This window comes from Heterocephalus glaber, unplaced genomic scaffold (assembly GCF_053883595.1).
Source record: "Heterocephalus glaber isolate CG9 unplaced genomic scaffold, H.glaber_assembly_v1.0 deba00001454, whole genome shotgun sequence".
In the NCBI taxonomy this organism is placed as follows: Eukaryota; Metazoa; Chordata; class Mammalia; order Rodentia; family Bathyergidae; genus Heterocephalus; species Heterocephalus glaber.
In genome coordinates this window covers 13,098,255-13,111,187 of record NW_028258303.1, presented here as the reverse complement: position 1 = coordinate 13,111,187, position 12,933 = coordinate 13,098,255, and the positions used below count along the sequence as shown (strand labels likewise).

The 12,933-nt window shown below is 40.0% G+C and overlaps 1 protein-coding gene and 1 long non-coding RNA gene across 15 annotated transcripts in view; one reads left to right on the top strand and one right to left on the bottom strand.

Annotated features, from left to right (window-relative positions):
• The window catches only part of Septin11 (septin 11), a 102,837-nt gene that overhangs the window by 54,418 nt on the left and 35,486 nt on the right, over positions 1-12,933 (bottom strand). For all 13 annotated transcript variants that reach the window (XR_015452887.1, XR_015452888.1, XR_015452889.1 and 10 more), the window contains exon 2: positions 6,439-6,553. Coding sequence is in view for 10 of the 13 variants with exons in the window: in XM_004848021.4 (XP_004848078.4) it covers positions 6,439-6,553 (115 nt within the window). In the remaining 3 variants the exon portion in view is untranslated. The remainder of the gene's footprint in view (positions 1-6,438; positions 6,554-12,933) is intronic.
• LOC110349952 (uncharacterized) lies at positions 6,551-12,167 on the top strand. 2 transcript variants are annotated; one of them, XR_002396176.2, is made up of 3 exons: positions 6,551-6,827; positions 8,054-8,225; positions 11,030-12,167. It is a non-coding gene; the product is annotated as an uncharacterized LOC110349952 (long non-coding RNA). The 2 variants fall into 2 exon arrangements; XR_002396175.2 differs by having other exon boundaries at positions 6,551-7,338.

The following is a 12,933-nucleotide window of genomic DNA, read 5'->3' as shown; positions in this document are numbered from 1 at the left end:
TAAATTTTGATGGAATCTCATTTATCAATTTTTTTCTTTTATACATCATGTCTTGTATCCTAAGTAGTTCTTGCCTACCCTGAATTCATAAACATTTTCCCTTATAATTTCTTCTTAAAGTTTTGTACTTTTAGGCTTTCATATTTAGGTTCATAGATCCCTTCAAGTTATTTTCATGTATGGAAATAAAGGGTTGAGGTTAATTTTTTATATATGGATACCAGATGTTCTAGTGCCATTTGCTGAAAACATTATCTCTTCCTCGGCTCTTGAATTGAGTTTATATTCTATAAAATGCTAATGTTAAATAATCTTTCAAAACTCAGTGGACCATATATGTGTGGTTCTATTTCTAGATTCTCTGTTTTATTCCAATGATCTATATGTCTTTCCTTATACCAACACTGCCTTGATTACTGTAGCTTTAGAAGAAGTCTTAAAATTAGGAACTAAACATCTTCCAACACTTTTTTTTTTTAACTTTTCTAGGTCCTTTGTACTCCTACATAACTTTTAAATTTCAAAATCCAATTCTTCATTTACAGCAAGTATACACAGACCTGGATTTTTATATATACCTTGTGCTTTCTAATCCTGCTAAATTCAAATACAGGTTCTAGGGGCTCCTAGAGATTTCTTAGTATTTTCTCTGTAGATGATCATTTTGCTTCTACCTTGCCAATCCTATCTTAATTGTGTCATTTTATTGCCAAGACTATTTTGGTGGGGCCTAGGCTTCAAAGTTTAATGGACAGATAAAGAGTAAGCATATCTGCCCTTGTTCCCCACCTTAAGGAGAAAGCATTGTATCTTCTCCATTCATATAAGGTGTTCTCGCTGGAAGTATGGAGTACATGTCTTTAATCTGTTGAGAAGGTTCTGTTCTACTTCTAGTCTCCTGATAGCTTTTACCATGAACAGCTGTAGAATTTAGTCCAATACCTTTTCTCCAACTAGTGACAGGGTCATATGGCTTTTTCCTTTCCTGTGTTAAAATGATGACTTTTGGAGGTGGATCTTCCAATGCTGAACCAACACTGCCATCCCTATAACAAAACCACTTTCTACATTCTACCAGATCTGACTTCTAATAGTTTGTTTTGTTAAACGAATTTCTACCTATATTCATACTTTTTTCTTCTATTATCTTTATCCAGTTTTAGGATTAGCACAATGTTGAGTTCCTAAAATGAGGGGAGAAGTGTTCCTTCTTTTTTCTGCTTTAATTGTTTGATATAATTTATCAGTTAAAATGTATATGAGCCTGCTGTTGTCATATAGGTAGGTTTTCAAGCTAGGAATATACTTTCTTTAATAGGTGCTATTCAAATTTTATATTTCCTCCAGAGTTAGTTTCATTAATTTGTCTTCCAAGGTACTTCTTAGAAGTTGTCAAATTTATTTCAAAACAGATTTTTGAAATATGCTTTCTATATCCTTTTAAATTCTGTAAAATCTGTGGTAATGTCTCCTAGACCTTGATATTGTAATTTAAAAAATGTATAATTGATATTGTGTAAGAGGAAGAAAAGGTCTAAAGGAGCAGGGGAAGTGGGAGGGGTAGGGGAAAGGAAAAAAGGGAAAAGAAAAAATATGAGAAAAGAAAAAAATGGAAACAAAGTCTTTGCAAATAGGGAAGTGTGGAGGGGGTGAAGGGAGGGCAGGGGAAGGGGGGAAAAAAAAAGAACCGAGATACTCATGTAATGGTACAAGATCCCAATGATGAATGTAACAGTATTTTATACCTAAAATGTATCAATAAACTTAATGGGAAAAAAAATTAAAATAAAATAAAAAGGGCTGGGCCGGGGATTAGGCTCAGTGGCACCGAATCTGCCTCACAAGCACAAGGTCCTGAGATTGATCCCTGGTACCGGAAAATAAATAAATAAATAAAAAGGGCTGAAGCTCTTGCCCAGCATGTGGGAGACCTTCAGTTCAATCTCCAGTATAATAATCTTTTTTTTTTTTTTTAGTACCAGGGATCGAACTTGGATCCTTGCACTTGTGAGGCAGGTGGTGGAACCACTGAGCTAGATCCCCGGCCCTATCCAATATAATAAATAAATACATGAATAAATAAGAAGGGCCTCAGAGAGCTGACTCCCTCCCTTCTTCCAAGGGAGGACACAGCAGGAGTCTATCAACCAGGAAGCAGGCTTTCCTGGGCAGCAAATCTGCTGGCACTTTGATCTTGGTCTTCCCAACCATGAAACTGAGAAATTTCTACTGTTTATAAGTTGCCCAATTTGTAGTATTTTGCTATACCAGCCAAAGTAGACTATAATAGGTATCATTTCTTGGAATCAAGATCCAGTCAAGATTTAGTCATACTAGGCATGGTGATGCGCATCTGTAATCCCAGCAGGCTGAGGCAGGAGCATTGCAAATTTAAGCCTAGCCTGGGCAACTTAGCAAGACCCTATCTCAAAAATTGAAAAAAAAATTTTTTTAAATGTAGCTCAGTGTGAAGGCCCTGGGTTTAATCCCCAGACACACACACACACACACACACACACACACACACACACAGAGATTTAGTCACTGCATTTGATGTTATCATGGGTCCCTGTATTTTTTATAAACTGTAAGGTTTGAAGGCTTGATTCAGCATGTTTGGCAGCAGGTCTTCATGGATGAAGATTATTAGGATTCTGAGCTCTGATTTAGTAGAAACTCCATCCAACAGTTATGTAGGAACCAACAATTAAAAACAGAATTATACTCTGTGCTGACAGAATTTTCTTAATTGCATGGTACTATACATATTAGTGAATTTTAAAGCTTTCAGCTGGGTATCGTGATCATTCCTACTCCTCACTTTTAAGGCTAATTTACTGTCAATAACTTAGTTGTAAAGTCTTTGTAAATAGGGAGGGGTGGAGGGGTTGAAGGGAGGACAGGGGATTGGGGAAAAAATAAGAATCAAGATATATCATGTAAAGGTACAAATTCCCAATGATGAATGTCACTGTACTGAATACCTAAAATGTCCCAATAAACTTAATGAATAAAATAAAAAAAAAAAAAAAAAGAGGGCCGGGGACTTTGCTCAGTGGTTCCGTTGCCTGCCTTGCAAGCGCAAGGTTCCGAGTTCGATTCCTGATACCAAAAATTTTTTTTTTTAAAAAAGAGCTGGAGATGTAGCTCAGTGCAAAAGTCCTGGGTTCAACCCCCTCACTAATACCACTACCACACACACAAACACACACACACACACACACAAATAGGCAGACAGATACTGTGTAGGTGGTTTTGAAGATAGAGGAAAAGAGTCAAGAACTCCAGGCAGCCACAGAAGGTGGAAATGTCACAGGATTATGTCCTCCCTGGTGGGTTACGACAGGGACTCAGCCCTGCAGAGCCACATTGACATTTACAACACAGTTGGAAGAGAACAGACTGGTGCAACTGTCAACCACTAGAGCAATTTACTACCTAATGATGTAGACCTCCCAGGAGGATCCCAATGTCATCTCTGTGGAACGGGATGAGGATGGGAGACAAAAGTTGTAAACAATAAGGATATACTGTTAACCACTTTGAAAAGCTAACCTTAAATGTATTTAAGAATGAAAGCAGAGTATGTAAGAATCACAAGTTATTATCACCACTTGGGAGAGTGAGAGTAGTGGGTGCTCTACAAATACAGCAGTGTGGCCTTTGGTGGCCTGTGAGGAGTCCCCACCAGCATCAGGACCGTGCTGTCTAATACAAGGGGCTGTGCCACACCCGTGGCCTACAGGGACCAGAGCAGCACTACCACCCCCCACCCCCGCCCCGACACACACAGCCCCAGTGGAAGGCTGTCCACTCCTGCACAGGGGTCAAGCAGCTCTCAGGTAGGCTTGTGAAGCTGTTCTTGGAGACTGGGCTGAGGAGGCCAGGGAGAGAAGCCAGAATACCAATTGGCCTAGATTACAATTAGCGTACTTTCAATAGAAAGCCAACAAATTGTCAACAAATTGCTATGCTAGTGAAGAGCTGCCCTGCTCTGCAGTGAGCATGTCGAAAAACTGCTGAATTGTAAGAAGCTTTTTCGCAGGGGTAAGGGAAAGTGTGAGTTGGCCACTTCTCTCCAGGCATTTTCTTGCCCAGTGCTTAAGACACAATACCAGAAAATAAGGCTGTCCAGTGTGCCAGCCAAAGCAAATTTCTACATGACAGGCTTTCACAACACCCCAGGCACAGCCTATGTGCAACAAATTCCTCAAGAAGCTTTTGATGGTGGTGCACACCTGTAATCTCAGCTACTAAGGAGGCTGAGATGGGAGAATCAAAAGTTCAAGGCCAGTAAGGGCAACTTAGTAAGCCCATCTCAAAATAAAAGCTTTAAAAAGGGCCAGGGACAAGCTCAGTGGTAGAGTGCTTACTTAACATGTGCAAGGCCCTGGGTTCAATCCCCAGCACTACTGAAAAAAAAAAATCGAAAGTTATTTTAAAAAAGAAAACATCTGCTTCCCCAAAATACCACTACTAAGTAAACTACAGTGCTTCTCACAATGAGTACAAACTCTTTCTAAATTAAATTCATTTTACTTGCACAAGGAGTCTAATGCATTCTTCCAAGTTTGTTTGTTGGTTGGGTTTTTTCTGGGGGGGGGCGGTTCTTGAGACAGGGTCTTTCTATATAGTTCAGGCTGGCCTTCAACTCACTATGTAGCCTAGGTTCATCTTGAACTCAGTGACGCTGAGGTTACAAGCGTGTGCTACCTACCACACCTGACACACATTCTTCCAAGTTTAGAGAGAGGATGGTCCACCTGGCCACATCCAGAAATGCTCTGATCTGTCTCAAAAGTTATACAAAAGACTACAGTGGCAAAACAACACAGTCCAAACCACTTCATTGTTGTTTCCCCTGGTCATTATCAAGTGTGGCAGGGTGAAGGGACAGCTATTATCTGTTCCAGGGACTTTTCTTCTCCAGGCTAACAGATAATTACATTTTGATTTTCTTCTTTTCCCACTTCTATTAAACCTTCTTCTTCCTAGTTTAAAAAGGATACAGCTAGACAGAGAAAGAAAAATCCTAAGGCCAGAGGCCTAAGCTAAAGTTTTTAAAAGATACTGAGGAATAAAAGATACTGAGGGCTCAGTGGTTCTGCCACCTACCTCACAAGCGCAAGGTCCCAAGTTTGATCCCCAGTATCAAAAAAAAAAAAAAAAAAAAAAAAAAGATAGCCACCTCTCTTGGGCCGGGGATTTAGCTCAGTGGTTCTGCAAACACAAGGTCCTGAGTTTGAGCCCCAGTACCCAAAAAAAAAAAAAAAAGATACTGTAAGTCAGATCTCTTTGGACTTTTCCATGTGTCTACCACGAATGAACTAAGATCCATTTTAGATCCCAATTTAAGGACAGAAGGCTAATTTGATAACTGAGGCAGAAAATTTATTTCAAATATAAAACAGAATTTTAGATTGACTTCTGTCCTAAGAGCAACTAAGTTTTAAATATTTTAAGTTTATTAGTTAAGAGAGCTGGGCCCAGTGGCACACATCTATAATTCCAGCTACTTGGGAGGCTGAGGTAGGAGGAGCCAAGGCCGAGGGCCGCCTGGTCAACTTAGGGAGACCTTGTCTCAAAATTTTTTAAAAAAATTTTTTTACCCCCAGTACCAAGGATCAAGCTCAGGACCTTGCACTTGCCAGGCAGGCATGGCGCCACTGAGCTACATCCCCAGCCCTCAAAATAAAAGATTAAAAAAGCTGGAGATGCAGCTCATGGTAGTGTTCCTGGTTTTGATCCCCAGTACCACGGCGGCGGTAGGGCTCAGGTGGGCAGGCAGGCGGGCAGGCAGGCGGGCAGGCAGGCGGGCGGGCAGGCAGGTGGGCGGGCAGGCAGGCAGAAGGTTAGAGTGGTATTGGATTTTACTTACTACAGGTAATGTATCTTTGAAAAGACTCCAGGGGGCCGGGGATTTACCTCAGTGGTTTCACCGCCTGCTGCGCAAGCACAAGGACCCAAGTTTGATCCCCAGTATCCCCCCCCCCCCGCCAAAAAACAAGACTCCAGTAGAGGTCACTATGATACTTTAGTCAGAAACCCTAGATACAGATTCTTAAAAAGGCTCTTGAATGTTTTTACTATATGTATCTCAGTTCCTTCTTTCAACTTCCTGTACCTACTTAGGATACAAGTCTCTCTCCCTACCAAAAATTAAAATAAATGTTTTAATAACAATATTAAACTGCCCAGTTGTTTGACCATGCCACAGAAATAAAAATAATTTGAACAATATCACAAAACGTACATGTACCCAAACGCATCTCTCAATTTTTACAACAGTGTGACATAAGAACAGCAAGTATTATTGCCTTGCGTTACTGAAGAAACAAGGTAATTAAAGTGTCATTTTCCTAGGTCACCCCTCAGTCACACACCTGCAACACTTAAGGGTCAAAAGCCTCTCGGGACAATGGGTGATGAATCACTTACCTACACACAGAATGTTGAAACAGAATCCTTGTGACGTAGACTTGTTGACCAGCTGGTCAGGCAGACTGTCAAATCCAACATGGCCAGAAAGGGACAAGTTTCGAAGCTCTTCATTCTGGAATTGCAGAGGAGAAATGTCTGAGAGGCCAGGAACAGTGCTACCTTCTCCTTCCTGTCCTCCCTGTCGTGTACGGAAAGAGATCTCTCCGTGCCTGAACATTTCTCAGCTTCCTCTCAACTGAGGATGGTGGCAACTCCAAAGCCACGTTGTCTCTATAAAACCAGTCTCTCTTCCAGAACAGACCACCTCTCAGGGGCATCGCTTGCTGTTTTAAGTGTATTGGTCCCAGGAAACAAGAACTTCTAAAAGTGGCTATTTCAGACAAGAAGTAAGTGACAAAAACTCCAAACACTTTGATGGTTTCCATCACTCATTCAAAACTTTTGATTTTTAACTCAGAGTTAAATACTCTTCCAAATGCAAAAGGAGCTTTGTTTGAGAAGAACAAAGAGGAGAATATACATGAGTTCCAACTAAAGGCAATGCTGTAACAACCATAATGGAACATATTTAAATCTTTTCAGCACCAACTGACTCTGTCTCCTCAACTTACTGAAGAGGCTCAGAGAAGCTTCTTCCTGTCCTCCTCACATAGGCTGTGCACCCACAGGATCTCTCTGAACATGCTCACAGAGACTGGGGAAGGCAACTAGCAGATGTTTAGAAGGCTGGGTGACTTCACTGCTTCCACACTTTGAGTGCATCTCATGGACATTAAAGGTCATCTGTGAATGCCTTCTTTCCTGGGAAACAGAGCTTACCCAGGGTCCTTAGATCACAATACCCTGGTTATGGTTTACAATTCCAGAAAGGAGATACTGAAAGCCTTCTCCTTGAAGGTAAGATTCCTAGTTTCTGGCAATGTCACCAATGAACTTCATATTCAAAATATCGAAGCTTGAGAGAGTCTCACAGCACCAATTTTTAAATAAAAAAGAAAATGCTTTGTATGGGATCATTTAGCCAATAATTTTTAAAGACTAGTTTTCATTATCCTTCCATTTTTATATTATATAATTGTAAGAGTGATTTCTTTTAATACTCAAAGATTGAGGTTCTATTTTCAAATTTCTGTGGTCACTATATAGGTACAGAAATGTGGCTCCATCAATGTAGTGACTTTAATGGCTTTTTAATAATCCATACCAGTTGTAAAATTCTGATTCTGTGAAACACAACTAAAACCCACCAAACTGCCTAAGTGCCATAGTGCCAGCTGCGGATCTGAGATCAAGGGGACAGAGAATAGATGTCGAGTCTATGAATAGTTTCCTTGAAACCTGCCAGCAGCGATGAGAGACTCAAGAGCAAGCACTTATCCTTCAACAGGGTGGCATGCTCACAGCCCATCACACAGACTCAGGAGCAGGCCAACAAGCCTCCCAACAACACTGGGCTTTTTGTCCAGCCCACCACTGGTACCTGTCCCTTCCTCTTCAGATACCTCAAAGGTTCAGGCAGCAGGTATTTTTATGGTGTTTACCACATCTGCCAAGACTTGGGGGAGGATTTGAAATGAGTCCCAGGTTATATTTGGAACTGTTTCCATCACAGCTGCATGATGGCTGCGATCATCAGGCTCAGGGAAATCATCACAGAAGCTACCACTTCTGCTCCCTCAAAGCCCTGAACAGCCTCTGACAGGCATGAAAGAAGACCAGGCAAGGAAAGCCACCACTCCACATTCCCTCTCCTCTCCATCACAGCGATTCTTTTCATTCCTGAGGTGAGTGGGTATTGCTGTGGATTCTAGCTTCTTGGGTTTCTAGATACCAGATATCCACCATGAGCCAACCCGGGGAAAGAATCAAAGTTTGTAATTATAGCTTTCATCCCAGAATCCAAAGCTCAGATTCTCATATTCTCACCATTTTCCAAAACATGAGAAGTCACCCACACACCCACAGAGTATATTTATACCCATTGAAAACCACATACAAAAATGAAGGGTTATAAAACATTTTGCTCTTAGAATTTTTAAAATTTAAAGTTGCATCTTTAGTGTCTCTGTCTTCTAAATTTGTGATATAAAATATGTAGACTTTATAATGCTGTTCTTCAATTTCAAAGTCAGAGACTAATTCTCTGCCCAGGATTAAGGGAGAGTGGCTCCCCTTCAGTGTGCGGTGGGCAAAAGAAAAAAGGAGTTCCTCCTCTGTGGCACGAGCAGGCTGGCAGCCAGAAGCATTGAGGGAAGGGAGGGGGGGCTCTGAATCACCTGACTCACACAGCAGAACAACTGAATTCCTACACCCAGCATTTTATGGCTTTTGCCTTAAATGTTACTATGGAATGTGGGAGTCTCTTTTGAATCTATAGGATCAGTTTCAAGTAACTGCGTATATTCTCATATGATCAACACTATCACACATGAAAATGATTTCCCAAATTTTACCTCAGATATTGAACTATTTACCTTAGTTCTCTATTGGGGTGGGGGTGGGGGGCGGGGTCCTCTTGGGTTTTCTTAACTGTACCATAAGCTGATGTTCACAAAATTGAATCATAGCCTTCCATCCCAAACTCACCCTTCTCCACAGCCTCCTCTTTCTGTTAATGGTACTTATCTATGTGTAAGACCATACCACCTCCATCAATTCCAAAGTCTTATCAGTTCTACATCCCCTTCTTCTTTATGCCTAATAACTCAATAGCTTCCCAGCTGGTCTCCTTGCCTCAATCCCACCCCTCCCTAATGCTTCCTCTCTGTCTTGCTCCCAAAGGGAATTTGGTATTCACAGACTCCCAACCCAAGCTCCTTGCCTGCTATCTCAGGCCTTCGATGGGCTGAACCGAAATATCCATTAGACTAGACGCCCATTTCTCCCCAGGGAGAATGTGACATTGCAGTTACACTGGACAAACCTGGTATCTTCCCACCATAATACTGTAGTGGCTCGCCATTTCTTCATATCTGGAAAGGACTCATATCCAGTATTTATATATCCAAACCTTCCAAACCCCACTGAAATATTATCTTCAAAACCGCCTTTACTATGAAATCTCAGGAAGAATTTTAGCAAATATTCCCCTTGCCAATAAAACTACAATCCTGATTGAATAAAAGTGGCCCAAGGTATTTGGTATTCTATGATCATCATAACATAAAATTTACTGACCATTTCCAAGGTTCAAAAAAACCCCTAAACATGAATGAACTAATTCATTTCTCTCTGATAATTGTATGACATAACTATGACTCATTACCCAACCTAACTTACAAATGAGAAAATAGAGGCACAGAAGTTTAGTAACTTGCCAAGGTCACAAGGTTAGCAAGCTGAGGAGCTGAAATTTGAATGCAGGAGAGGCCAGAGTCTTTGAACTTACTGCTTTCTCACAGTGATCTAGAATTTTGCCAGGTAGCCCTAGAAACTGCAATGCTTTCAACAGCTATAAAAATCCAGTATGTTCAAACAGAAAGAAAAAAACTCTCTAGAGCCATACATTTTTGGCAATCACAAAGGTTAGAAAATGAGAATTAGAACTGGCAGAGTAGCTCCAAGTATATTTTCACTGGTCCTGGCAATGCCGAGACCAGACTTTTTTGCAGCTATGGTGCATGAAGCCCATAAATAGTTTTAATCATTTTCAAAGCAAAAGTGTCCACATGAAGCCACTAAGTAACAGTGAGACCTTAACTGATTTAGGCCTCTGCTAATCTATCTCATGAGGATGTTATTAGATGATTTCTATAGCCTACTCCATCTTGAAAAGGGTTATGATTAAATTCAGTGATATAAAACAGCCAGTCTTTAATTTGACTACTTCATTTTTCTCTTTTTAGAACCTCTCCTCTTGAATATAGTTATTTATTTGTTCATTCAAAAATACTACCCAAAGCACTAAGGGAGCTAAAATATCTTCTTTCTGCTATTCACTGATAAACATTGTTGCTAGCCCTAAGAATTTTACAGTGTGGCAGTAGAGACGAAACATACTAAATGTAACATTTCTAAAGACAAAAGTGATAAATACCATCACTTTAACTAACTATAGGGAGATGGAGGGGGGCGGTGGCTTTAGGCCACAGAAATGAAGGGGCACTGAATTCCCCAAATCTATCAGTTAAAACAATGGCACACTTGGCAGAAGCCTTCTAGATAAACACTATCGGTGCCCAAAAGGTCACTTTACCATGAAAATATACACTCAAGTTCATAATTGCCAAGTTTTTTCAAAAAAATGCCCAGCTGACTTCATTATTGAGATAATTATAAAACAAATTATATAAGAATGTGTGCCACCTACATTCTGAGTGCTGCTGAAAAATATGTTCCACAGTTTCAAATCTTGCTTAGCCAGAGGAGGACAGCCAAAAGCTTGGACTTTAATAGTCATGGGTTTAAACCTCAGCTCTGCTTACCCACCCTCTTCTGTCACCAGTAAAAATGAAGCTCTTGGCAGGGCTGCATTTTACAGGTCCTCAGAAAATGTGAGTTTTCTTTCCCTAAGTAAGTTAGGTAGGAGAAAAAGATAAATATAATTTTAAAATCTGAAATGAAACGGGAGTTCTGTTATTGCTTCTAGGCATTCCAGGAGAAGCTGCTGATTAAAGCTCTTGGATTAAATAAGAAATTAAAATCACAAAGGGAAGAGCAGAATGAACAAAGAAAGGAGAGAGAATACTGGTTTCTAGCCTGAAGAAAATCTCCCTTGAAATAGGAAGCTCATTTACAAAGCTGAAGGAAAAAAATCGCAGAATAAAATTTCTGTCTGCAAAATCAGCAATTCAGCAGCATCAACATCCTCCCTGACTGAAAACCATTCTGGGTTCCCCATCTTCTCTTTTGCTTCTATTTTAATCCAGGCAAGACTCTTGAAATTAACAAACTGGATGTGCCACAAGATTCTACTCTCCACACTCAAGTAACATTCCTTTCCTTTTACAATTGAACTGCTTCAGTATTTGATGAGGTTAGGCAGCCTGCAGCACCTGATCCTTATCAGCAGGCCGAAGCAGGACAGCATGTTACCAAGGTGATATTTCTAGTTACTTTAAAACAAATTAAAATTATGTTTCGATTTGAAAGCAAGATAATTTTTACCTTTAAAGTCAGAATTACAATGTAAGTTTAAAAACAGTTCTCCCTTTTAAATTTAAATTAGGTTTTTAAATTTTAATTTACGAGATAACTTCTTTTATGCATTCAGCTAAAATAGCCTGAGATTTTTGTTAAAAGTGATGATCACATTTTTTTCAAAGCCTCGGTTTATGGATAATAAATTATATTTATCATAGGCTAGCATGGTTCCTTGCTTCTGTGATAATGGTAAGTAAACTAAAGCAACAATACAAGTTTACAGGAAAAAACTTTAACTGGAAAGAGAAAATGGTAAGGGACTTTATATTAAGGAAGGGACAAAGATAAAGCCAGCCCCTTAACAAGGGAAAGTGAGAGAAGAGCAGAAGTATCCAGCTAGAGCACCTAGGTGGGGGCATATTCTGATGAAGACAATCAGACTGACCCTTCCACAAAAGGATGATCAGTTTCATGTGGTGCTATCATGGACTGGGTTCAGTCAGTCACTATCCCAGTCCTTGCTCTGTGACTCTGGAGGAAGCCTCATGGCTTATGGGGCAATTCAGTCCCCATGAGAGGACTGTCTCTGCTTGGGGCAGTTCCAGTCATGTGAGGCTCCAATGGAATCCAAAGTGACGCTAGGTTTAGGGCAAAGGAGATTCTGGACATGGCCAAGTGCCTCTGTAAATCTCTTACACTTACATCTTCACAAGGATGATGAGATTTAGGGGTAATAAGCCGTGTTTTGCCAACTTTTTAGACAGACATTCCCTAGATTACCAACCTGCCTATATACATAGCAAAAAGGATTTGTCCCAGAGTTATATAAAATGAAGGTCAAGCTTTATGAACAAAGGCATCTATAGGCCCAAGTGAAGAGGTGATTTTAAGTCTCATAAGAAAACACAAATCATGCTTTTAATAAGAGTCTCTGTGGTCCTATGTCCCTACAGTGGTCTGTGTCATACTGATCCAAGACACTGAATCCTGTGGCTTATGTCTTTCTCATCTGTAAAATGAGGAGATTTAAACAAATGACCTCTAAGCAAAGTTTCTGGTTCTAATGTTAATAGTAAGGTTTCTTGACTCTGGAAATCAGAGATGCATAAATTCAAATCTATCATTTTGCTTAGGGAAGGCCAACACAGGGTAAAACATTTCAAAGCAAATTTTCTCTTTCTCTATAAAGATGGTTCAATTTTTAAATGGCCCATGAAGGGAGTTTCTATCATATATCTTGGGAAACTCCAAACCTAAAGGAAATCTGTGTGTGTACCTTCATGTTTTCTACCAAAATGTTTCATTCTGCTTTTTTCCTATAATAATTTTTTCTATAGTAATTATTAATTAGTTCTTTACAAGTGCCCTGCTTAAAAGCAATTTTTCCTTCAGCTATATCTTAAGATTTTT